General features: G+C 49.3%; 1 protein-coding gene across 5 annotated transcripts in view; it reads left to right on the top strand.

Annotated features, from left to right (window-relative positions):
• Positions 1-24488, top strand: part of CLU (clusterin) — an 87678-nt gene extending 63190 nt beyond the window's left edge. For 4 of the 5 annotated variants that reach the window (XM_063915012.1, XM_063915014.1, XM_063915013.1 and 1 more), the window contains exons 2-9: positions 1015-1107; positions 4789-4937; positions 10503-10673; positions 12757-13168; positions 13594-13707; positions 21842-22071; positions 23481-23647; positions 24256-24488. In XM_063915012.1, the coding sequence (XP_063771082.1) occupies positions 1015-1107; positions 4789-4937; positions 10503-10673; positions 12757-13168; positions 13594-13707; positions 21842-22071; positions 23481-23647; positions 24256-24268 (1349 nt within the window). In that variant the 3' untranslated portion in view covers positions 24269-24488. Of the gene's footprint in view, positions 1-1014; positions 1108-4788; positions 4938-10502; positions 10674-12756; positions 13169-13593; positions 13708-21841; positions 22072-23480; positions 23661-24255 lie in introns of all 5 variants that reach the window. The other variant, XM_063915011.1, reaches the window with a different exon arrangement.
• Positions 24489-25521: the final 1033 nt, after the last annotated feature.

Raw genomic sequence — 25521 nt, 5'->3', positions numbered from 1 at the left:
CAAGTGATCAACAGATATAAGGTGTGTGTGGGGGGAATGTATCAAGCCTTGGAGAGAGATTAAGAGAAGTTACTCAAAGTAGCTGATTTGTCATTTCAAAGACTGTGCTAGATAAATGACAGGAGACTGGCCAGCTCTGTCTGGAGTCCGGGAAAGCCACCCCGAATTCGGGACTCTCTGGGAAATTCCAAGAGACTTGGCTAGTGTGGTTTGCAGTAGTTGTGTTATCATTAAAAATGTTTATGAGTTCAACGGGTATGTCTATTAATGTAGAGTACGAGCAGGTCACTGCAGCATTGAGCTGGAAACTAACTGATCATAAGTGATGGCATCGGGATAAGGTAATACATTATGTATTGAGTATTATGAAGGACTCAGAGGACCATTCGTGTTTTATTAAACTAATATTCTGCAAACAATGAAAACAAAAGGTAGAGTAAAGCTATAAAGCCTTCCTTAGAGCAACTGTGCTACCTTCAAGATTTCTCACGTGCTGCTCCCTTTCTCTGGAATTCCCTACCTCTCCCCCTCAGACTCTCCACCTCTCTACAAAACATCAAATGGACTCTCAAGAAACAGTTCTTTATCAAACCCACTCAAATCTCATCCTAACCCTCTGTGGCCCACGCTCACTGTCTACCCTATCTGTGTCACCCCGGTCTGTCTGCCCCTTACCTTTAGAATATAAGCTTTCACGAGCAGGGCCCTCAACACTCATGTGCTTATCATTCTCTTACTTAGACCATCCTCGATCGCACCTAATCCCGCGGTTTTCTGCCACTCTGATACTTATGTTAGTGTTACTTACCCTGTACTTGTCGTATATTGTCTTCAACTGTAAGTCACTATTGTCCCGTTTTGATTTTTCATTTATGTACTCTGTAATTGGGCGCTGCGGACCCCTTGTGGCACCATTTAAATAAAGGATAATAATTATAATAATAGTAATAATAATAATAATAAATAATAATAATAAATTCTGCTCACTGTAAACTGTTATGTCTCTCTACTCAGGTTACAAGATGAGGACCAGTGCTGCCGCCCTCCTGCCGCTGGTGGTTCTGCTCAGCTCCTGCGAGGCTCTACTCTCTCCGGAGAGCCTGAAACGTGAGTCTACATGAGCCTCAAGGAATTGCCTAAATATCTCACTATTTGCTCACCAAAGAGTTGATAATACATAGCTCTGTATTAAGCCTGAGAGAAGGAATTGAAATTCCCAATTACAGCTAAATGTATATATAGTATAATAATAGCATGCCGCAATTCTCTATCATGCAATTATCCAGCTGCCGGGTGATGCAGGTCCTGGCACCGACCACTGTCAGACCCAAGGGCTGCTCAGTCATCTTCACCCAGGCTATAGATGCGTGTTATTGTACAGTCAGGTGACCCCCGCATATGGAAGTCTGGTTGGAAGAAATCGCATCCAATAATCATTTTTATTGCATACTTTCTCTCCAGAGCATTTCTTGGCTGCACACATCACTGCTGAAGAAACATTAGATAATTTGTCCCCAGAGCTGACAATCTTGTAGATTTGGATTGATCCTTTGGGTTTCATTCTGCAGCATCTTCGCTTCAGGGGTCACTTTGCTTGCCCTGCTCCCACCTCACTCCAGGGTGATTCTTCCCATCAGCTAATTTGCTCTGCCACACCTGTCTGTCTCCACACATACACCTGCTGCGATGCCTTTCAGCGTGGACAACTATAATCCTAGCACTGCTCTCTCTGACCAGTAAGGCTAACAGTCTTTGCATTTGAGGCACTCATGTTATCTATCACGGTGGTGTCACCGGCTCCTCTGTGTCGCTCACTGCACTCCGGATGATACAGGCGCTCTCTCTCTGTCTTTCTCAATGTATCATCTCTTGACAGGTCTTTATCCAAGACTCTTCCTCCCGGAACTCAAACTGACTTGAAGATCAGCGTCTGTGTCTTGTCCATAGAGCTGACAGAAGCCATCAGTAGAGAAGAGGGATTGAAAGATCCCTCTCACAGAATAGTTTAGCCTGAGGTATTGGTCACAAACTTTAATTGCTACATCCCAGGTATTTACATTATTGGCACGCCACCGATGTTGCTCCATTTATACTCACATCGCTCGGTGGTGTCACTAAAGCACATCCATACAAGGGTTGATGCATCTTCCCCCATTAGATTAATGGTTTGTGGGTGTGGCTCCTTGCGGCATGGTTGGTTCAATGGGCTCTCACCAACTAATTCGTCATCCGTTTTCTGCATTGCCTGTAAGTGTATAAATTGATCTTAGAACAGAGGGGATACAGTTCTGCAGCCTCGGGAGCAGACTATGTGCTCCTCTTCAGCTTTTTCAAGGTCAGAGGTAGAAAAGCATAAATTTCCCTGAAGAAACTGCTGATCAAGCAATGAAACGCGTTCGATTTCTGGTCTGCTCTTCTGCTGGCAGTAGCCTTATGGGGCCTTGTCTTTGGGAGTTTATTGCAGTCAACCTTGCAGAGCCCAAACACCAACCTGAGCAGGTCACTACTCCCATGGCAGTAGCCACCATTGGATCTATCTCCCTCTGACTTCATACCTACCTGTCTGTATGGTTTATCAGTAAAGGAACTTAGGGAGGCCGCCGTTACCCACTGACATCTAGATGCTGCACTACTGAAGGGTGAGATCAGACCAGGTAAGTCTCTGCAGGAATACCTGAATACTGACCAGACAATTACCGTCCGTGGACCTGCAACGTGCTCTGTGGAATGTACAAGTTTGTTTGCTCACCATGAGGAAAGCTACTGGTGTTCTCCTGCTTAACGCTTCTAGCCGCTGAGCTGATATATGATATATTCCTATTTACACACCTCAGGTGAATATGAATTATGTACACTCAGGAGTGACTGTTCGGAAATGGAGCTGTAATGTTATTAACCATCCAAGCTACAGCCGTGGGTGCAATTTATTACGTTCCTCTCAAATCTGTGGCACGTCTCAGACAGCCGCCTTTATCAGAACTGTCCTCGTTCTGTGAGTTATACCGCTGCTGCAGATTCTAACGTTCTTTCCGGGACTGTGACCTTCCTGTAACACATCTGGCAGCAGCCTGTATTGGGGTGTCTCTGCGGTATACAGGAGTTGTCAGATATTCCACGAACTGTCAGTCTGCTGAATAGCGGTTGTGCTAGATATCACCCATACAAGCTTCCACTGTAACTGCATTCAGATCGCATTTCACTTCAACTGGAAATACATTTTATTATACAACATATATTTTAACCTGTGAATGTATTTACTATGTGCTTTTTTATGATTAAAATTGGCTTTATATAACATAGTATTCACTCTAGTCCACCAGTCCTTTTTTTTCATATTTACCTTTCAGTACCAGAATCAGTGAAATGCGTTGCTGCTTACTCTTCAGTGGTCAGGGACAGCGGCTCCTGGCTAGAGTCTATGGGGGTCATTCCGAGTTGATCACTCGCTAGCTACCTTTTGCAGCGCTGCGAGCAGATAGTCGCCGCCCATAGAGGAGTGTATTTTCGCTTTGCAAGTGTGCGATCGCATGTGCAGCCGAGCGGTCCAAAAAAGTTTTGTGCAGTTTCTGAGTAGGTCTGAACTTACTCAGCCGCTGCGATCACTTCAGCCTGTCCGGGCACCCGGTATTTACGTCAGTCACCCTCCCTGCAAACGCCAAACACTCCCAGAAAACGGTTAGTTGCCACCCTCAAACGCCTTCTTCCTGTCAATCTCCTTGCGATCGGCTGTGCAAATGGATTCCTCATTAAATCCATCGCTCAGCAATGATCCGCTTTGTACCCGTACGACGCGCCTGCACATTGCGGTGCATATGCAGGCGCAGTTTTGACCTGATCGCACCTCAGCGAAAAAACCTAGCGTGTGATCTGATTGTAATGACCCTCTATCTCTCCTCTGGTGCAGGCACATCTGCAGAACTCCTTCCAGCAGGGCCTGTATTCTTCCCTGTAGGTTGGGCTCTGGCTCCTCAATGCTGTCTCTCCAAGGCTCCCACTACCTCAGGAACTAAGAGCAGGTTTATTTGGGCTGGTGCTCCTAGGAGGAGGGTACTAAACCTTTCTTTGGGCAGTCACCTTCAGATCCGGCTATCCCCTGGCATACAGCACCTATCGTTGGCCTTGGAATGCCTTTCTCCTGTCACACTGCACCTAATGAGCATTAAGGCGCCAATGTTATTACATTGCATAATTGCTAAGTGTGCATAACGGGTTGTATAGCTTGCTAGCTGTACTCATTATCAGTGCACACTTGCACCAGCCATATCCTTGGAACCAATGATCCATCTAAAACACAGGTGTGTGTTACATGCAACTCTGCATAGCCCACAACTCCGGGGAACCATCATCTCTGAACGTATCCTACTCATGCATGTCCCATTACCAGGCCCTTTCAGGTATGCATGGGGCCCAGGTACTGAGGGGGCGTGACCAAATCTGAGAAGCATGGCCACGCCTACGCAGACAAAAAAAAGTATAATACTATTGCAGTGTCACACACTGAACATGGTGATATTTGTTCCCCACATCTCCTGCATGTCCCTCCAGCAGGCCGGGGACTGAGTAATAAGTCCTCCTGCCATTTAGGTGCCCCTGCCCATTACCACTCAGTTATGCCCCTTCAGCCGCAAGAACCATCTCCAACTCTGACATTCTGCAGTGAAGGGTTCCGGCTACTTCATGTCCTAGGCCAATGCCAGACCTGGTCCTGGAGGCGGCAGTAGGCATGGTTGTATAATGGCGTACTGAGAGACTGATTGCTGCCGTCCCGCGTTTCTCTTTGCAATGCAGAGATCTCGGAGGAAGGGAGCAAATACATCACTGCGCAATTTGAGAATGCTCTGAACGGAGTCCGGCAGATGAAGATGATCATGGACAAAACAGGACAAGAGCATCAGGAGATAATGCACTCGCTGGAGGAGACCAAGAGGAACAAGGAGGTGAGTCTCCCACGTTACTACGTCATTTCTTTGTTTTTTCCTTTGTTACTCCAGGGTAACATTTAGTAGCAACTTAAGGACTAAGGGGGACATGTACTAAGCGGTGATAAAAGTGGAGAAGTAAGTCAGTGGAGAAGTTACCCATGGCAACCAATCAGCCACACTGTATACGTTTATAGTATGCAAATTCTAAAATGTTACGTTAATGCTGATTGGTTGCCATGGGCAACTTCTCCACTGGCTCACTTCTCTACTTTTATCACCGCTTGGTACATGTCCCCCTAAGTGGCAGATGTACTAAGCCTTGGAGAGATATAAAGTAGAAAGAGAAAAACTATCAACCAATCAGCTCCTAACTGTTATTTTTAAAATACATAATGTAACATGGCAGTTAAGAGCTGATTGGCTGATACGTTATCTCTCTCCGCTTTATCACTATGCTAACGTATCCCAACATCTTCCCCAAAGTATCACTCCCAGGTGGTTTTATTAAAAAACATGTCACCATAACCAGGGCCGGCAACATAAATCTTGGATGGCTCACATCCCTGCTGGGCACTAAGTGGCGTAGCCTTAGGGCCCTGTACAGGTGTCCCCTTTGCCCCCCCCCCCCCCCCCATTTCCCTCTGCCACCAGCCCTGACCATAATAAACATTAATAGAAATTACCCTGTTTCCCTAATGACGTAGTACTGTAGAAAAACCCAATATAGAATACAGAGAAATCATAGCAAATAGGATCATCTGAAAGTGCACAGAAGCACCAAGTATTTAAGGAGATGATTGTGGTAATATTATGGGAGGTGATAATCTGTCTACCCACAATGTGATTTTGTTGGTGAGGACATATCTGCATGGAGGGCAGGAGCATAGCCAGAAATTTGTGGGCCCTATAGCAACATGTTGAAGGGGCCCCTGTCCCAATGCTTCTAGAGAGACTCTCCACAGCAGGTGTTAATGTTCTGCTCCATAGTAATGACCTAATTCATATTCTGAACCATAGTAGTGCCCTAGTTTATTTTATGAGCCATAATAGTTCCCTAATTTACATTATGTCACATTGTAGTGCTGTCAGTACACATTATGCCACACAGAACCCCCAATTCACATTATGACATAGTGTCCCCAGTTCATATTATGCCACAATATAGTGCCCTCCAGTTCATTTGAAACCATATTACGAAGGGAAGGTCCAGGGGCCAAAAGTAGATATTTGTAGGCCCCAAGGCAAACGTTTGTAAGTACCACTATGTACCTCCAATGGTGGAAAATGTATATGGAAATGGAGGCAGCAGGAAGCCACAGACTGAGAGTTATATAGTGGGAGGAGCAGGGTCCCCAGCAGCACAGAGTATATCAGGAGATGAGTGATGTGTAAGTGAGGACAGGGCTGCATGTGACAGTGGCAGTGACATGATGTGAGGAGGGGAATGGAGGCAGCAGGAAGCCACAGACTGAGAGTTATATAGTGGGAGGAGCAGGGTCCCCAGCAGCGCAGAGTATATCAGGAGATGAGTGATGTGTCAGTGAGGACAGGGCTGCATGTGACAGGTGCAGTGACATGATGTGAGGAGGGGAATGGAGGCAGCAGGAAGCCACAGACTGAGAGTTATATAGTGGGAGGAGCAGGGTCCCCAGCAGCACAGAGTATATCAGGAGATGAGTGATGTGTCAGTGAGGACAGGGCTGCATGTGACAGGGGCAGTGACATGATGTGAGGAGGGGAATGGAGGCAGCAGGAAGCCACAGACTGAGAGTTATATAGTGGTAGGAGCAGGTTACCCAGCAGCACAGAGTATATCAGGAGATGAGTGATGTGTCATTGAGGACAGGGCTGCATGTGACAGGGGCAGTGACATGATGTGGGGAGGGGAATGGAGGCAGCAGGAAGCAACAGACTGAGAGTTATATAGTAGGAGGAGCAGGGTCCCCAGCAGCACAGAGTATATCAGGAGATGAGTGATGTGTCAGTGAGGACAGGGCTACATGTGACAGGAGCAGTGACATGATGTGAGGAGGGGAATGGAGGCAGGAGGAAGCCACAGACTGAGAGTTATATAGTGGGAGGAGCAGGGTCCCCAGCAGCACAGAGTATATCAGGAGAAGAGTGATGTGTCAGTGAGGACAGGGCTACATGTGACAGGGGCAGTGACATGATGTGAGGAGGGGAATGGAGGCAGCAGGAAGCCACAGACTGAGAATTATATAGTGGGAGGAGCAGGGTCCCCAGCAGCACAGAGTATATCAGGAGATGAGGGATGTGTCAGTGAGGACAGGGCTGCATGTGACAGGGGCAGTGACATGATGTGAGGAGGGGAATGGAGGCAGCAGGAAGCCACAGACTGAGAGTTATATAGTGGGAGGAGCAGGGTCCCCAGCAGCACAGAGTATATCAGGAGAGGAGTGATGTGTCAGTGAGGACAGGGCTGCATGTGACAGGGACAGTGACATGATGTGAGGAGGAGAATGGAGGCAGCAGGAAGCCACAGACTGAGAGTTATATAGTGGGAGGAGCAGGGTCCCCAGCAGCACAGAGTATATCAGGAGATGAGTGACGTGTTAGTGAGGACAGGGCTGCATGTGACAGGGGCAGTAACATGATGTGAGGAGGGGAATGGAGGCAGCAGGAAGCCACAGACTGAGAGTTATATAGTGGGAGGAGCAGGGTCCCCAGCAGCACAGAGTATATCAGGAGATGAGTGATGTGTCAGTGAGGACAGGGCTACATGTGACAGGGGCAGTGACATGATGTGAGGAGGGGAATGGAGGCAGCAGGAAGCCACAGACTGAGAGTTATATAGTGGGAGAAGCAGGGTCCCCAGCAGCACAGAGTATATCAGGAGAGGAGTGATGTGTCAGTGAGGACAGGGCTGCATGTGACAGGGACAGTGACATGATGTGAGGAGGAGAATGGAGGCAGCAGGGAGCCACAGACTGAGAGTTATATAGTGGGAGGAGCAGGGTCCCCAGCAGCACAGAGTATATCAGGAGATGAGTGACGTGTTAGTGAGGACAGGGCTGCATGTGACAGGGGCAGTGACATGAAGTGAGGAGGGGAATGGAGGCAGCAGGAAGCCACAGACTGAGAGTTATATAGTAGGAGGAGCAGTGTCCCCAGCAGCACAGAGTATATCAGGAGATGAGTGATGTGCGGACAGGGCTGCATGTGACAGGGGCAGTGACATGATGTGAGGAGGGGAATGGAGGCAGCAGGAAGCCACAGACTGAGAGTTATATAGTGGGAGGAGCAGGGTCCCCAGCAGCACAGAGTATATCAGGAGATGAGTGATGTGGTAGTGAGGACAGGGCTGAATGTGACAGGGGCAGTGACATGATGTGAGGAGGGGAATGGAGGCAGCAGTAAGCCACAGACTGAGAGTTATATAGTGGGAGGAGCAGGGTCCCCAGCAGCACAGAGTATATCAGGAGATGAGTGATGTGCGGACAGGGCTGCATGTGACAGGGGCAGTGACATGATGTGAGGAGGGGAATGGAGGCAGCAGGAAGCCACAGACTGAGAGTTATATAGTGGGAGGAGCAGGGTCCCCAGCAGCACAGAGTATATCAGGAGATGAGTGATGTGGTAGTGAGGACAGGGCTGAATGTGACAGGGGCAGTGACATGATGTGAGGAGGGGAATGGAGGCAGCAGTAAGCCACAGACTGAGAGTTATATAGTGGGAGGAGCAGGGTCCCCAGCAGCACAGAGTATATCAGGAGAAGAGTGATGTGTCAGTGAGGACAGGGCTACATGTGACAGGGGCAGTGACATGATGTGAGGAGGGGAATGGAGGCAGCAGGAAGCCACAGACTGAGAGTTATATAGTGGGAGAAGCAGGATCCCCAGCAGCACAGAGTATATCAGGAGATGAGGGATGTATCAGTGAGGACAGGGCTGCATGTGACAGGGGCAGTGACATGATGTGAGGAGGGGAATTGAGGCAGCAGGAAGCCACAGACTAAGAGTTATATAGTGGGAGGAGCAGGGTCCCCAGCAGCACAGAGTATATCAGGAGATGAGTGATGTGTCAGTGAGGACAGGGCTACATGTGACAGGGGCAGTGACATGATGTGAGGAGGGGAATGGAGGCAGCAGGAAGCCACAGACTGAGAGTTATATAGTGGGAGGAGCAGGGTCCCCAGCAGCACAGAGTATATCAGGAGATGAGTGACGTGTTAGTGAGGACAGGGCTGCATGTGACAGGGGCAGTGACATGAAGTGAGGAGGGGAATGGAGGCAGCAGGAAGCCACAGACTGAGAGTTATATAGTAGGAGGAGCAGTGTCCCCAGCAGCACAGAGTATATCAGGAGATGAGTGATGTGCGGACAGGGCTGCATGTGACAGGGGCAGTGACATGATGTGAGGAGGGGAATGGAGGCAGCAGGAAGCCACAGACTGAGAGTTATATAGTGGGAGGAGCAGGGTCCCCAGCAGCACAGAGTATATCAGGAGATGAGTGATGTGGTAGTGAGGACAGGGCTGAATGTGACAGGGGCAGTGACATGATGTGAGGAGGGGAATGGAGGCAGCAGTAAGCCACAGACTGAGAGTTATATAGTGGGAGGAGCAGGGTCCCCAGCAGCACAGAGTATATCAGGAGATGAGTGATGTGTCAGTGAGGATAGGGCTGCATGTGACAGGACAGTGACATGATGTGAGGGGTGGAATGGAGGCAGCAGGAAGCCACAGACTGAGAGTTATATAGTGGGAGGAGCAGGGTCCCCAGCAGCACAGAGTATATCAGGAGATGAGTGATGTGTCAGTGAGGATAGGGCTGCATGTGACAGGACAGTGACATGATGTGAGGTGGGGAATGGAGGTAGTATGAACCCACAGACTGAGAGTTATATAGTGGGAGGAGCAGGGTCCCCAGCAGCACAGAATATATCAGGAGATGAGTGATGTGTCAGTGAGGACAGGGCTACATGTGACAGGGGCAGTGACATGATGTGAGGAGGGGAATGGAGGAAGCAGGAAGCCACAGACTGAGAGTTACATCTGCCCCACCTGCAGTGCCACATTGTTTTCCCAGTTACATACCTCACAAATGCCCTGATTTTGGCTGAACAATCCATTTTCCAGGGACTGTCCCGCTGTCTCATCTGCCGGCCACAGTATTCCATTTATGGTGCAGTTGGGAGACCCTCTGTATCTTGCTGCTCTGCGGTGAATAGATGCTTTGCACATGCGCACAGCGTCTGTTCACCAGGAGAGAGTGACAGGAGGCATGCCAGCAGCTCACAGAGTACTGGACATGCCCACACAGTGATGAAAACATGGGCATGGCTCGCGAATGCAGCTTTTCCCACAAAGCCACAACCTCAATTTTGAACGCACCCCTTCGGAGCGTACAAATGTCACTCTTGCAGCCACCACAAAGTTGGGAGGTATGCCGTTACTTGCTTGTTTGATTTACTTACAAACATGAATCAGGCCCCTTGTTTCTTTGTGATTTTATATTTCTTTATTTCTTCCTGAGGGTTAAGTGCATAACTGTCTTCCCAGCTAGGTTCCATTGTGTCTTATTTAATATGACACCTACTGATCTTTCATTCTTATTCCTAGGATGCCCTAAAACAAGCGTTAGACTCTGAGCAGCAGCTGTCAGGGTCTCAGGAAATCTGCAATGACACTGTTCTGGCGCTGTGGGAGGAGTGTAAACCCTGCTTAAAGCAGACGTGTGTCAGGTTTTACTCTAAGACCTGCAGAAGCGGCTCCGGGCTGGTCGGCCGCCAGGTAAATTGCTTTCCTGTTCAGACTGTTTCATGACGTTTAACTTACGACTTCAATCTCCCTTCCTTCAAAGCAACTGATATTATATTGTAATACGTAATCATTATTTCCTTGAATGCACAGTAGTCTTAGAATGGAGACACTGCTGCTCTCTCATTGGTGGTCATTACGAGTTGATCGCTAGCTGCATTCGTTCGCTGTGTAGCGATGAGGCAAAAAAATGGCACTTCTGCTCATGCATATGTGGCGCAATGCGCACGCGCAATGTACTATTTCAACGAACGACGTAGTTTCACACAGGGTCTAGCGTAGCTTTTCAGTCGCACTGCTGGCCGCAGAGTGATTGATATGAAGTGGGCGTTTCTGGGTGTCAACTGACCGTTTTCAGGGAGTGTTCGAAAAAACGCAGGCGTGCCAGGAAAAATGCAGGCGTGGCTAGGCGAACGCAGGGCGTGTTTGTGACGTCATAAAAGGAAATGAACAGTCTGATGTCATCGCAAGCGCTGAGTAGGTTTTGAGCTACTCAGAAACTGCACAAAAAACTTTGTAGCCGCTCTGCGATCCTTTCGTTCGCACTTCTGCTAAGCTAAAATACACTCCCAGTGGGCGGCAGCATAGCGTTTGCACGGCTGCTAAAAACAGCTAGCGAGTGAACAACTCGGAATGACCACCATCACACTCCCTGGGAATAGGGTTGTATGACGGAAATTCTTTTTACGTGTAATCAAACAAAGCAAATAATAAAATTGGGCAGTGGGGGATGCCCATCACTGTTTTGCCTAAGGGCGAGCTGACCCCTAAATCCGGCCTAGGCGGACCCGACATGTTGTTTAAAGCGATAAACTCTCAGCCGGCCCAACGTTACCGTCCCAGTGCTCCCAGTCCCCTGTCATAACAAAATGGTAAACATAATTAGCCACAAACATATAATCATAATTAACTTTTATTGAATAATTGATGACAATATTATACTACTAATAATGATATTAATAATAATACAATGTCAAATATTTCCACAATTCATCCTTTTATCAAATATAAAATAATACAAAAAATTATTTCTTGATTATTCTTAGTCCAAATAATAAAAATATAAAAAAAAACATGAAAAACCCTTTATAGAGTGACCCACCCACACGCCAGCTCTGATTGCCACTAAGTTATCACATAGTCTTCCATTCACAGAGACAGAAGGGCAGGGGCGTATCTACGGAGGAGGGAACCCGTGTGCAGTCTCCGCATGTGGGCCCCCTCCTCCTCCGTAGCCGGTAGCGCAGTTGGTGCTCTGAGGACTAGAGAGACTCTGGCACAGTTCCAGAGATAACAGACGCGGCGGCCATTTTTCCGGAGACCAGCACAAGTGCTTTAGACTCTGGCACAGTGCCAGAGTCTCTCTAGTGCTCAGAGCACCAGCTGCGCTGCCGGCTACGGAGGAGGAGGGGGCCCACATGCGGAGACGCCGATGGACATCAGAAAGGTAAGTATAGACAAAATGGGTGCAGTGTGTGTGGTTTGGGCCTTCCTCTGGACCCAGGGGCCCGTGTGCACTACACACACTGCACCCATTACATACAGCACCTCCCAACATGACCCTCTCCAGGAGGGACAGAATGCTCTGCTCCTGGACTCTTTTCTTAATTTATGATTGCCGGCACATGTTTTGAACAGGTTAATGGGTAAGAAAGGTGTTTCAGCACAGGTGATGGCAATCATAGATTAAGAGGTAAGTCCAGCAGCAGAGCATTGTGTCCCTCCTGGAGAGGGCCATGTTGGGAGGTATGCATTATAGATACACCACTGCAGAAGGGGCTGTTACTCAAGCATCTCCTCTTCCACACCTGTGACTAGTGCATTAGTGCGCACTGCTCGCTTGGACCCCAGCTAGATAGAGACTGATACCTGGATGAAGATGTCCTTGCTGCAGGAAGAACAACTTTCTAACTTCCTTGTTGACACAAAGAACCCCTTGAATCCATAGAGCTACATAAGTGCAGGATTTCCATGTGTCCCATAATATGAAAACGTATTAGGTAGGTCTGTAGGATATGGGAAAATGCAGCAAACGTGTCCTTTCTTCTATTCCCAGTTTGAAGACTTCCTAAACCGCTCTTCCCCATTCTCTGTTTGGGTCAATGGAGAAAAGATAGACACCCTGACCAAGCTGGACGAGCAGCAGCACATGACGCTGGAAGACCTAGAGGACGGCTACAGCATTGTGGAGGACAGCGTGGATGAGCTCTTCCAGGACAGCATAAAGGCCTTTGCCCAAATGAAACCGCTCTTTAGCAACCCATTCCAGGGTGGGTTTAATGCACCCCAGTGGAATCCATTCCCCTTCCAGAGGCCCAGCTTCCCATCCTACTCCACCCGCAGGGAACGCTCCGCTCTCTTTGATCCGTTTTTCACTGGAAACTTTGAATCGCTCTTTGAAGCAGCTCAGAAAATCATGGAGAGGCATCACCAGTTACTGCAACAGGGACCCCAGATTGATGGAGGAGGTATATGGGAGGAATGTGAATCTGCTGATAATCCCTAAGATTGTATTATACTTGGGTTCTTCATTGTAAAATTGAAGAGTTAGGGATCTGTGTACTAAGCCTTGGAGAGAGATAAAGTGGATGGAGTTAAAGTCCCAACCAACCAACCAACCAACCAGCTCCTAACTAATTTTTCAAACACAGCCTGTAACATGGCAGTTAGGAGCTGATTGACTTTAACTCTTTGCACTTTATCTATCTCCATGGATTAGTAAATAGACCCCTTAATTGCTAAATATTTACTACAATTTCACAAGCCGCAGGGATTTTTAAAACACATTGATGTACCACTCCTACTGAAAACTGGTTAAGCTGAAACCTTTTGATAAGTTTTTCCACTCATCTAGTTCTTAAAAAAGTTTTCTACCCCACTGTAACTTTTTTAGGGCAGAGTAATTCCACGGATGACAAAGTCGTCTGCCGGGAACTCAGGCGCAATTCTGCCGGCTGCTTGAGGATGAGAGACAGCTGTGAGAAGTGCAAGGAAATTCTGGCAATTGGTAAGTTCCAAGATTTCACTTCAAACACAGTTGCCACCAGTATGCCCCTTTGTGATGGCATAGCCATGTGCTGCCACCCTGACTCATCAAGCTTCATGGGACTGGACTTTCATCAATATCATCATGCAAAATTATTATTATTATTATTAAATCTTGGCCTGAATCAGAGATGTATGGAAAAACGATGGTTTGTGCACATCTGCAAAGGTGGGTGGCGTGCAGATGTGCAGGACTCCTTCTGCACATATGAAGAACAGGTCCCCTAAACCACAGCCTGATTAACAGGTTGCCAAGGTTTGGGGGTGGGCGGAATTCGCCAGTACTCCTGATAAACGGGGCGTGTCACCCTTGTTTTCTGGGTGTGTGGAGCCCAGGTTCTGGCCTCGTCTGAGTAATTCCGGCGGTCTTTCTGAGTAAGCTTTTTTTTATTATGATTATAAAAATGATTATGGTAGAAATGACCGTGATCATAATAACTGTGTGGATGATAATGGTGGTGAATTCAGTGATGGTGATGGTGGTGAGGAGTCTAATGATGTCTTATGGGGATAATGATGATGAGGTTGATGATGATGATGAGGCTGATTCCTCTCCCAATGATGGTGCATTGGGGTAGGAATCAGCAGCAGAAAGAAAGAGGTAATAATGCCACAGTATAGGTCATTGGTGCGGCCTCATCTAGAATACTGTGTTCAATTCTGGAGGCCATATACTCAAATGGATATTAATACATTAGAGACTGTACAAAGAAGGGCAAATAAAATGGTGCATGGCCGTCATCACAAAACATACCCAGAAAGACTAAAAAAAATCTCAGTATGTATAGTTTGGAGCAGAGAAGGGAAAGGGGGTACATGATAGAAACTTTCAAATATATCAAGCGTTTTGACTAGAGATGGGATCAGAGAACCAAAACCCCCCCCGAACTTTGCCTTCCGAGTCCGGATCCGAGCTCAGGTTTTCCTGCCTGACTCAAAAACCCGAACGCGGCAAAACGCCATCATCCCGCTGTCGGATTCTCGCGGGATTTGGATCCCATATACGGAGCCGCACGTTGCGTCCACTTTCACTCCAATCTCGGGTTTTCCTGCCTGACTCAGAAACCCGAACACGGCAAAACGCCATCATCCCGCTGTCGGATTCTCGCAGGATTTGGATTCCATATACGGAGCCGCACGTTGCGTCCACTTTCACTCCAATCTCGGCGAGTGAGAGGACATGTATTCAGTGTGCTCAGTGTCTGTTTATTGGGGCGGGAAAGTGGGGTGACAAGTGTTGTGCTGTTCAGTCCAGTCCATATATCCAGTGTAGCTGTAAAGTGGTGCTGTGTTGTGCAGACCAGTCCAGTGTAGTCAATGTATTGTGCTGTTGTAAGAGGGTGGCGGCGGTGCGTGTAGTGCCTGCTGCCGTGCAGGTGTAGGTTCACCACTTACCAGGCGCCGCACTCTCTCACCTTCAGGTACCGGAACCTTCAACGGACCTGGAATTCTTCAGTTGGACCCGGACACGATGATTCCCTCTCGGAGCTGACGGATGAACGAGCTGAGGAGAAAATAGTCTACCTTAAGGGGGGGTATCAACCCTTCTTCCACCGGAAAAGGGGATACCCCAGGGGTGATGGCGACCTTCACCGGTTGGGTGAAAGGTCATCACTGGCACAAAGCCTCAGCCACCCAGATTTCACACACTCACACTCTCGCGCGTAGTGTGATGAAGGGGGTTCTCACGTCCGTGAGCAACCCCTATTCCGGCGCTCGGGGACAGACAAAGGGACAAACGTACACAGATGCTACTCACCGTCAGTTCTGCACTGCGAACGTCTTCTTCTCTTACAGGTCCCTGTAAGGAGGTAAACAGACAAGCAAACAGCCGTGCAGGGCCTAACTCTAGCCTAGTGTCACACCCCTATACTAACTACAACGGCAGAGCCCTCGAACTAGCTCTGTGGGTGTGGTGCAACAAAACTAAACACAGACTTAACAAGCTCACACTTTGCCCTGCACGGTAACAACATATTCAATCACAATCCACAGCGCAAGCAACTACCACGGTGCTGTCCCTTTAAGTACCTGAATCAATACACCAGGTAGTGGGGGCCGCACAGCTCACCCACCTTCCGTACTCTCTTTCCAGGGGCTCAGGCCGAGCGGGCCTGCCTGCCTAATCACCTTGGGGTGGACTGGGCCTAGTGCCCAGTACCACCTGTATTCACCTTCGGGGGAACCGCTTATTTATTGGGCCTAGCGCCCCCTATTTGCGCACGGGCCCGAGGCCCGATATTACCCACAGGCCTAGCGCCCGCCTAACTCGTCACTCGTTGGGTGACCTGGGCCTAGTACCCAGCGTCACCTTATATTAACCTAATTGGCCAAAACACACTAGGGCCTAATGCCCTCTAATGCCCCACAGGCCTATTGCCTGATATGCCCCTCGGGCCTATTGCCCGCCTAACCGGTGCCACAGGCCGGTGGCCTGACTATCCTTACGGGCCTAGTGCCCACTGTGTGCCCTCGGGCCTAATGCCCGCCTATTGCGCCGTTGAGATGGCTTGGGCCTAATGCCCAAACCACCTAATCAAATGGTGGCCCCAACCTCCTATCTGCGCCCCAGGCCTAGTGCCCGAATTGTGCCCCCGGGCCTAATGCCCGTCCCTGATGGTCTAGGGAGGAAAGGAGAGGGGGGGTGGGGTGGAAGTAGCCTCACTGAGGCCTCACCTGATCTGGGGGTCTCCGGCGCCCTCTTCTGCCGCTGACCCGTCCTGGCCAGCGGCGCCGCCTCCGCTCCTCAGCGTACAGCCGCCGCTGGACATCTTCCTCCTGCAGGCCGACGTCTTCTGGCCTCTTCAGCGGCCACCGGAGCTCCTCTTCTCCCGCCCGTCTTCTTTCGCGCTCCTCCGCGCGCCCGTCCTCTTCAGCTCCCGCCCGGCGTCTGACGTCAGACGCCGGGGGCGGGGCCTGTGACGCGGCGAGCGCCGATTGGCTCGCCGCGCCCATCTCTGATTGGCCGCCGCTCCGGGAGCCGCGATTGGCTCCCGGAGGGCGGCAACATTTGAACGCCTCCGCAGCCTCCGGTCCGGTGCAGGGAAAAGTGTAATCCCTGCACCGGACACCTGCCGCTCCTGCACACTGACAGGCGCTAGGGACAGACAAGCTGTCCCAGCGCTGTCAGAGACGCCCTCCCGCAGGGGACACAGATCCCCTGCGTGCTGTAGCTGGGATGTGTCCTGGGGAACAGGACACATCTCCACATTCCCCCCCCCTTTTTCCTTTGTAGTCCCTACAAAGGTCTCCACGACGTCCATCGTCCGCGGGTCAGGGAATTCCGAGGTCCCTCCAGCGAGGTTGTGTTCGAGGGCCCAGCCCGAAAAGACCGTGACCCCACATCCTTCCTCCTCCAGCTCCGGGTTCCTCTTCTTACCTCCTGACCTCCATCGGCGGATCCTCTGGGGGAGTGGCATCTCCTCACGGTCGCTCGACGTGGGCCACCGAGGGGAATCTTCCTCCACGGGGACAACAGTCACCTACTCTTGACCTCCCATGTCGTCTGTGGCATCGTCCCTGTCTTCAGGGTGTGGTACCGACCACCACCCAACAGCGGAATCCTCCGGGGTATCCATTTCCTCCCGGGCAACAACCACCATCTGTTGCTTCTCCTCGTGGGGCATCTCCAAAGGTCCCATGTCTTCCTCTGGAACGGGTCCTCCCACGGCATCACGATCCTCTCCCCGTACGTCCGTCCAATTCGGCACTTCCGGCAGGTATTCTTGCTCCAGGACTATCTCCTCCTCTTCACAGAGGGCAATCAGCTGGGAGCACGACTCCACCCGATCCTGCCAGTCACTCTCGTCGGTACTTCCGATGCCAGAGTCGTCCTTCATCGGTTCTTGGAGGGATTCGTCGGCGGACATCTCACCGTAGTCCGAGTCCTCCTCCACCGATACCTGGACTAGGGGATTATTTTCCTCCTCAGCGTACTTAGTCCCTTCCGCTGGCATCTCTAATTCCTCAGCGTACTTCTTCTCTTCCGCTGGCATCTCTACTTCCTCAGCGTACTCCTACGCTTCCGCTGGCATCTCTTGGTACCCAGGACACACCTGTTCCGCACGTCCTGGTCGTGGACGGTTCCAACGCGGGGAGATTCCGGACGTCCTCGTCACTGGGTCTTCACGCCTTTCCTCACAGCGTGGTTTCTTCTCCTCCCAGTCGTCCACCTCCGCCTTATGAGGGAAAGGATCCTTCGTTACTGGGGTCGCCTTCTTGGGACAGAGTAGGTCCGCGGCATCTTCCCAGGGACACTCATTGGCCGAATGTCCTGATCGCCGACACTTCCAACAAGGGAGGGTTACTGCCACCTTCTCCAAGACGGGTTCCTTGGCCACCTCTTTCACTGAGGGATCTTCACCCGTTGGTTCCGACTCAGAGGAAATGTGCACCTGCGAACTAACTTCAAGCAGGGCACTTCCGCTCCATTTCTCTGGTTTCCTCCTCCCATCTCTGGGCACGACCATCCGCAGTCATCCGGTCTTCACTCCACGGACAATCGGTAATCTCTTGTCCCCTAGCCTCGCAGAGCGCGCACACGGGCTCTGCAGCCACCCAGTCCCAAAGTTGCTGACGAGACTCCGTCAGCTGCTTCACCGTGGCTTCATAGTCTGTCCTGTCCTCAGTCCATGGACACTCCGGGAGCCGATGTCGGGGATCTCCACAGCTTTCACACTGGAAATCAACCTTGTCTTGGCTCCATTCTTCATCCCAGGGACAACTGTTATGCTCATGCCCGTAGTTTCCGCAGAGCAAACACCAGGACTCTTTATTCGCTTGGCCCTTCCGACGTCTTCGGTCCGCTTCCTGGACCACCTTCTTTGGGGATGTCTCTCGCCAAGTACATTCGTCGGCAAAGTGTCCCGTTTGCCGACATTTCTTGCAGGGCGTCACAGCGGCTTTCTTGCGCCCCTTCTCCCGGCGCTCTTCCTTTTCACGCTGGACCGACCGCTGCACCATCTTCAGGAGGTCTGCCCCAGACACCGTCACCCAGTCGCTCTGGTCCGCACACATCCGGGGGTGGGTCTGTTCCGGAGCCGTCCGCAGGGAGGTCTTCTTGGGGACGTTCCACATCATGTCCGCGGTCCTTGATCCTGCCGACTATGCCAAAATGTAAGAGGGTGGCGGCGGAGCGTGTAGTGCCTGCTGCCGTGCAGGTGTAGGTTCACCACTTACCAGGCGCCGCACTCTCTCACCTTCAGGTACCGGAACCTTCAACGGACCTGGAATTCTTCAGTCGGACCCGGACACGATGATTCCCTCTCGGAGCTGACGGACGAACGAGCTGAGGAGAAAATAGTCTACCTTAAGGGGGGGTATCTGCCCAAACCACCTAATCAAATGGTGGCCCCAACCTCCTATCTGCGCCCCAGGCCTAGTGCCCGAATTGTGCCCCCGGGCCTAATGCCCGTCCCTGATGGTCTAGGGAGGAAAGGAGAGGGGGGGTGGGGTGGAAGTAGCCTCACTGAGGCCTCACCTGATCTGGGGGTCTCCGGCGCCCTCATCTGCCGCTGACCCGTCCTGGCCAGCGGCGCCGTCTCCGCTCCTCAGCGTACAGCCGCCGCTGGACATCTTCCTCCTGCAGGCCGACGTCTTCTGGCCTCTTCAGCGGCCACCGGAGCTCCTCTTCAAACGGCCGTCTTCTCCTCGCGGCGTCTTCTCTCTTCTCCCACCCGTCTTCTTTCGCGCTCCTCCGCGCGACCGGCCTCTTCAGCTCCCGCCTGGCGTCTGACGCCAGGGGCGGGGCCTGTGACGTGGCGAGCGCCGATTGGCTCGCCGCGCCCGTTTCTGATTGGCCGCCACTCCGGGAGCCGCGATTGGCTCCCGGAGGGCGCCAACATTTGCACGCCTCCGCAGCCTCCGGTCCGGTGCAGGGAAAAGTGTAATCCCTGCACCGGACACCTGCCGCTCCTGCACACTGACAGGCGCTAGGGACAGACCAGCTGTCCCAGCGCTGTCAGAGACGCCCTCCCGCAGGGGACACAGATCCCCTGCGTGCTGTAGCTGGGATGTGTCCTGGGGAACAGGACACATCTCCACACTGTATCAGTCCAGGCAGATCTATCCAGTGTAGCTGTATAAAGTGGTGCTGTATTGTGCAGACCAGTCCAGTGTAGTCAGTGTATTGTGTTGCATCAGTCCAGCCAGTCACAGTGTTGGTGTCCTCTGCTGCCATATATCCAGTGTAGCTGTGTAAAGTGGTGCTGTGTTGTGCTGCATCAGACCAGTGGTAGTGTCCTGTGTCATCAGTAATTCCAGTGATGATATACGCTGCTGCTATATGTCCACTGCTGCAGTTTAATAATTATAACAACAACCTGTTGTGCTGCATCAGACCAGTAGTAGTGTCTTGCTGTCTCATCAGTAATTCCAGTGATGATGGGGGTCATTCCGAGTTGTTCGCTCGTTATTTTTTTCTCGCAACGGAGCGATTAGTCGCTAATGCGCATGCGCAATGTTCGCAGTGCGACTGCGCCAAGTAAATTTGCTATGCAGTTAGGTATTTTACTCACGGCATTACAAGGTTTTTCTTCGTTCTGGTGATCGTAATGTGATTGACAGGAAGTGGGTGTTTCTGGGCGGAAACTGGCCGTTTTATGGGTGTGTGCGAAAAAACGCTACCGTTTCTGGGAAAAACGCGGGAGTGGCTGGAGAAACGGAGGAGTGTCTGGGCGAACGCTGGGAGTGTTTGTGACGTCAAACCAGGAACGAAACTGACTGAACTGATCGCAGATGCCGAGTAAGTCTGGAGCTACTCAGAAACTGCTAAGAAGTGTCTATTCGCAATTTTGCTAATCTTTCGTTCGCAATTTTGATAAGCTAAGATTCACTCCCAGTAGGCGGCGGCTTAGCGTGTGCAAAGCTGCTAAAAGCAACTTGCGAGCGAACAACTCGGAATGACCCCCCGATATACGCTGCTGCTATATGTCCACTGCTGCAGTTTAATAATTATAACAACAACAACAACAACCTGTTGTGCTGCATCAGACCAGTGGTAGTGTTTGCATCATGTGCTGTTTGGGGTCTATTTTTTAAATATGCCATCCTGTGTGTAACTGCAGTGCCACTCCTAGATGGGCCAGGTGTTTGTGCCGCACACTTGTGTCGCTTAGCTTAGTCATACAGCCACCTCTGTGCAACTTTTAGGCCTAAAAACAATATTGTGAGGTGTGAGGTGTTCAGAATAGACTGGAAATTAGTGGAAATGAATGTTATTGAGGTTAATAATACCGTAGGAGCAAAATTACCCCCAAATTCTGTGATTTTAGATGTTTTTTTTTCCAAAAATCATCCAGATCCAAAACCAAAACACGAAAGGGTGGTTTTGGCAAAACCAAGCCAAAACCAAAATACGAAAGTGGAATTAGAACCAAAACCAAAACACGAAAAGTGCCCGCCGCACATTAACAAAGTACAGGAGGGAAACATTCTCCAAATGAAGACAAGCAATAGGACACGAGGACATGCACTGAGACTGGAGGGGGGGAGGTTCAGGAGAAATATGAGGAAAAATGACTTCACAGAAAGGGTAGTGGACAAGTGGAATAGCTTCCCATCAGAGGTGGTAGAGGCCAAGACAATAGAGCAATTTAAACATGCATGTGATAGACATAAGGATATCCTTACAAAGAAATAAGGATCAAATAAGGTTTGAGATAAAAATATGGTCAAAAAAAAGGGGCAGACTAGATGGGCCAAGTGGTTCTTATCTGCCAACAAATTCTATGGTTCTATGAGGTTACTATAGAGCACAGGTTCTCAAACTCGGTCCTCAGGACCCCACACAGTGCATGTTTTCCAGGTCTCCTCACAGAATCACAAGTGAAATAATTAGCTCCACCTGTAGACCTTTTAAAATGTGTCAGTGAGTAATTAATACACCTGTGTACCTGCTGGGTTACCTGCAAAACATGCACTGTGTGGGGTCCCGAGGACCGAGTTTGAGAACCTATGATATAGAGTATAGTGAAAATGACGACAATGGTGGTGATAATGGTTATGACGATACTAGTCATGATGATGATGATAATAACAGTGATGATGAAGAGTGAATCATTGATGATGGTAATAATGGAAATCTCTGCCTTGTTTAGACTGTTCGGGAAAAAATCTGATGCAAGAGAAATTACAGGAGAGCTATCAGGACTCAGTGCGCCTGGCGGAGAAGTTCACCCGACAGTACGACGACGTGCTGCAGGAGCTCCGCGAGAAGATGCTGAACACTACCAGCCTTTTAGAAGACCTAAGCAAGAACTTTGGATGGGTGTCCAAGCTGGCCAACATCACTCGGAATGACCAGAATGGAATATTCCAAGTTTCTACAGTGAGTAGAAGTTTTCATTTAACTAAACTGGAGAACAAGGGTGACCTGTGACCTTAGGAAATACAAAGTTGTATAAACCATACAATAAAGACACAAAACGTATTTTGAGCATACAAATGTCACCAAGTGCTGCGTCGGCAATTGGAAACAGACATGGTGCATGCTTTGCCAACAAGGACTTGAGGTTAAATATCAGCTAGATAGACACATGGTAACCCTACCTCTAATGTAGAGGGCATTTCCAGTGGTTGCAAATTTTTAGCAAGCATTAATGTTCCTAACCTACTAGAAATTGTCTCACAGGGAGAGAATGATCAAATCTCGGTGAGAGAGAAAGTGGAAAGCGAAAGAGGGTAATGAAATGATGGAATATCAATGGATTGTGTTAAACCTCAGAGGCTGGAGACAGGCCTGTTGGGAGCATCAGGTGATAAACTTGTTCTATAGAAATTGGGGGATTTTGTTTCGTAGTGTCTTAGGGTTGTTTCAGTCTGGGATCAGCCTCTTTTGTTTCTGGCTTTCCACATCCCTCCCTATTTTTGTGCGATGTTTTGGTGGCTTCTTTGTTGGCTATTTTTGGAAGGAAACATGTGAGGCTACCTGTTATTGGTGCAGATCTTGGTTTGTGTTTGATCGGTTGGTAGTTTTTAGGTGCGATCACCTTCGTTGATTGTTTTTGTCTGCTGCACCTCCCTGATGGGGGCAGCATCATCACCCTGTTGGGTGGGTAGTCAAGTTAGAAGGTTGGAGTGGACACCTTTTGTTGTATTTTAGTCCAGTAGGACTTTTAGCTGGTCAGAGCAATGATAGACTTTTGGTTTTGGCCTGGTTCTATCCGTTCCTTCTTTGTCACCATACAGTCTCTTTACTTCGTACAGCAATTAAATGGTTATGGTTCATTTAAATAAATAGTAACATCTGTCTGCCAAATCCATGTCTCTGTGTAGTTATTTAATTAAGGTTTATGTGGCTATTATCACTGATGCATAAATAGGATAATCCTCAGCCGTTAGAAAGTTTAGTAGCAACCAATCTGCTTCTGTCATGTTGTAGGCTGAATGACAGCAGCTGAGCGGTTGGTACTATGGCCCAGATTTATCAAACCTCGGAGAGTGAAAGATTGCCAACCAATCAGCTCCTGACTGCCATGTTTCAGGCTGTGTTTGAAAAATGACAGCTAGGAGCTGATTGGTTGGTACTTTATTAACGGGCAATTTATCACTCTCCAAGGCCTAAATTTCTCTACACTTTATCTCCCACCAAGTTTGATAAATCTCCCCCAGTCTTGGATTCTGTTAGTGTTATGCTCTGAATTATTCGTATATACATTTACATAATGTCTGCACTCTTTTTGGGTTGATTTTACCATCTATAACCGGTGACGTTTTAGTACTGTGTCCCTATTACAGGCATATTCCAGCAGCGGGGCGACGCCGTCTGAGACCGCAGTGACTGTCAAACTTTTTGACTCTGAGCCCTTTACCTTCAACGTGCCTGGCAATGTTCGATTAGAGGACCCAAACTTTGGAGAACTGGTGGCTGAAGAGGCTTTAAAAAGGTTTAAAGCGGAAGTTGTGTAAGTTTGTTCTGTGAGTAAGATCATTGGCGTGAAATTGGATCTAGAACATATAAGGGTATTCGGGCACAGGGCGATTCCCGATTAACAAAGTAACAGTCAGTCTGGTCGCCCGTTATAGTCCTTAGTATAAGTGTCTTGTGGTAGAACAGAGAAAAGAAACACGAAAATACTCAACTTATCTCTTGTTCTACAGCAAGTGCGAAATTAAAACTATCTGTACAATGCACTCACTGAGTGACAATATTGTGTAAGCAATGGATAAAATTACACCTCTGCCAGTGGCTGTAAACACAAGAAAGTATTTTGGAACTCAAAGATCGTTCAGTTCATGGCTGTACAATCTTCCTTTGGTGCGAAACGCGTCTCTAGTGAAGCTCACTGGGCAAGATGTTTATCACTATAGCTGTAAGATACAACCTTCAGCAGTGTATGAACCATGTCATGAACCAGTTATTTTACAATGTAGCGATGAGGACTACAAATGTCTATACTACTTCTAATATAATTCAGTACTTAGCTCACTGTAGAGGCCTTTATGTACTGCCTGTGTCTAATTAAATGAAATATAATTTACCAGAATAATGACTTTACCTTTCTATCTGCAGTGAGAACGCCTGATTGGACGTCACTGAAGCTGCTTCTTCTTAAACTGCACCTTTTGAAAATGCAATAGAGCCCATCCGTACTGCCACGTTCCACTTACCTGGCGGGACCTACAGTATATCTTTATCACTTTCCGTGTCCACCGAATCTAACTACTGTTCTGTTACTACTACTAGCACTAATGTTTTCTGCTTTTTGTAGAATGTAAAAAATGAATAAAGGACATTTCGTGTCACCGGTCCTGCGCCCGAGGTGTCCTTCCGGCATTTTAACAGTTAAACTTTCATTGCTGACACTTTCGATACCGCTATGTAAATGATAAACATTTTGAACGTTCTGATTTTTGCACCAGCCTTGTACTTCGATATTCCACACAAACGTTCTCTTACGTCCTAGAGGATGCTGGGGACTCTGTAAGGACCATGGGGTATAGACGGGCTCCGCAGGAGACATGGGCACTCTAAAGACTTTAGAATGGGTGTGCACTGGCTCCTCCCTCTATGCCCCTCCTCCAGACCTCAGTTAGATCATGTGCCCAGAGGAGACTGGATGCACTGCTCTCCTGAGTTTCTCTGAAAAGACTTTTGTTAGGTTTTTTATTTTTAGGGAGCACTGCTGGCAACAGGCTACCTGCATCGTGGGACTGAGGGGAGAGAAGCAAACCTACTTAACTGATAGGCTCTGCTTCTTAGGCTACTGGACACCATTAGCTCCAGAGGGTCGGAACACAGGTCTCATCCTCGCTGTTCGTCCCGGAGCCGCGCCGCCGTCCTCCTCACAGAGCCGGAAGATAGAAGCCGGGTGAGTATAAGAAGAAAGAAGAAGAAAGAAGACTTCAAAGGTGGCAGAAGACTTCAGATCTTACCGAGCAGCGGTAACGCTGCGCGCCATTGCTCCCACACTCACACACACTGACGGCACTGTAAGGGTGCAGGGCGCAGGGGGGGTGCCCTGGGCAGCAATTATAAACCTCTAGGGACACTGGCATAGCTATATAATATACTGCGGAGACAGTATATTACAGAAACCCCCGCCAGTATAAAGATTTGAGCGGGACCGAAGCCCGCCATTGAGGGGGCGGAGCTTGATCCTCCAGCACTAACCAGCGCCATTTTCTCCACAGCACGCTGCAGAGAAGCTGGCTCCCCGGACTCTCCCTGCTGAACGCAAGTACAGAGGGCAAAAAAGAGGGGGGGGGGACACATTTATTTGGCGCAGTGACTGTATTATTATATTTATATAAAAGCGCTGTACTGACTGGGATTTTA

Source organism: Pseudophryne corroboree, chromosome 4, assembly GCF_028390025.1.
Source record: "Pseudophryne corroboree isolate aPseCor3 chromosome 4, aPseCor3.hap2, whole genome shotgun sequence".
Taxonomy (NCBI): Eukaryota; Metazoa; Chordata; class Amphibia; order Anura; family Myobatrachidae; genus Pseudophryne; species Pseudophryne corroboree.
This window is presented reverse-complemented; position numbering and strand designations above follow the sequence as displayed.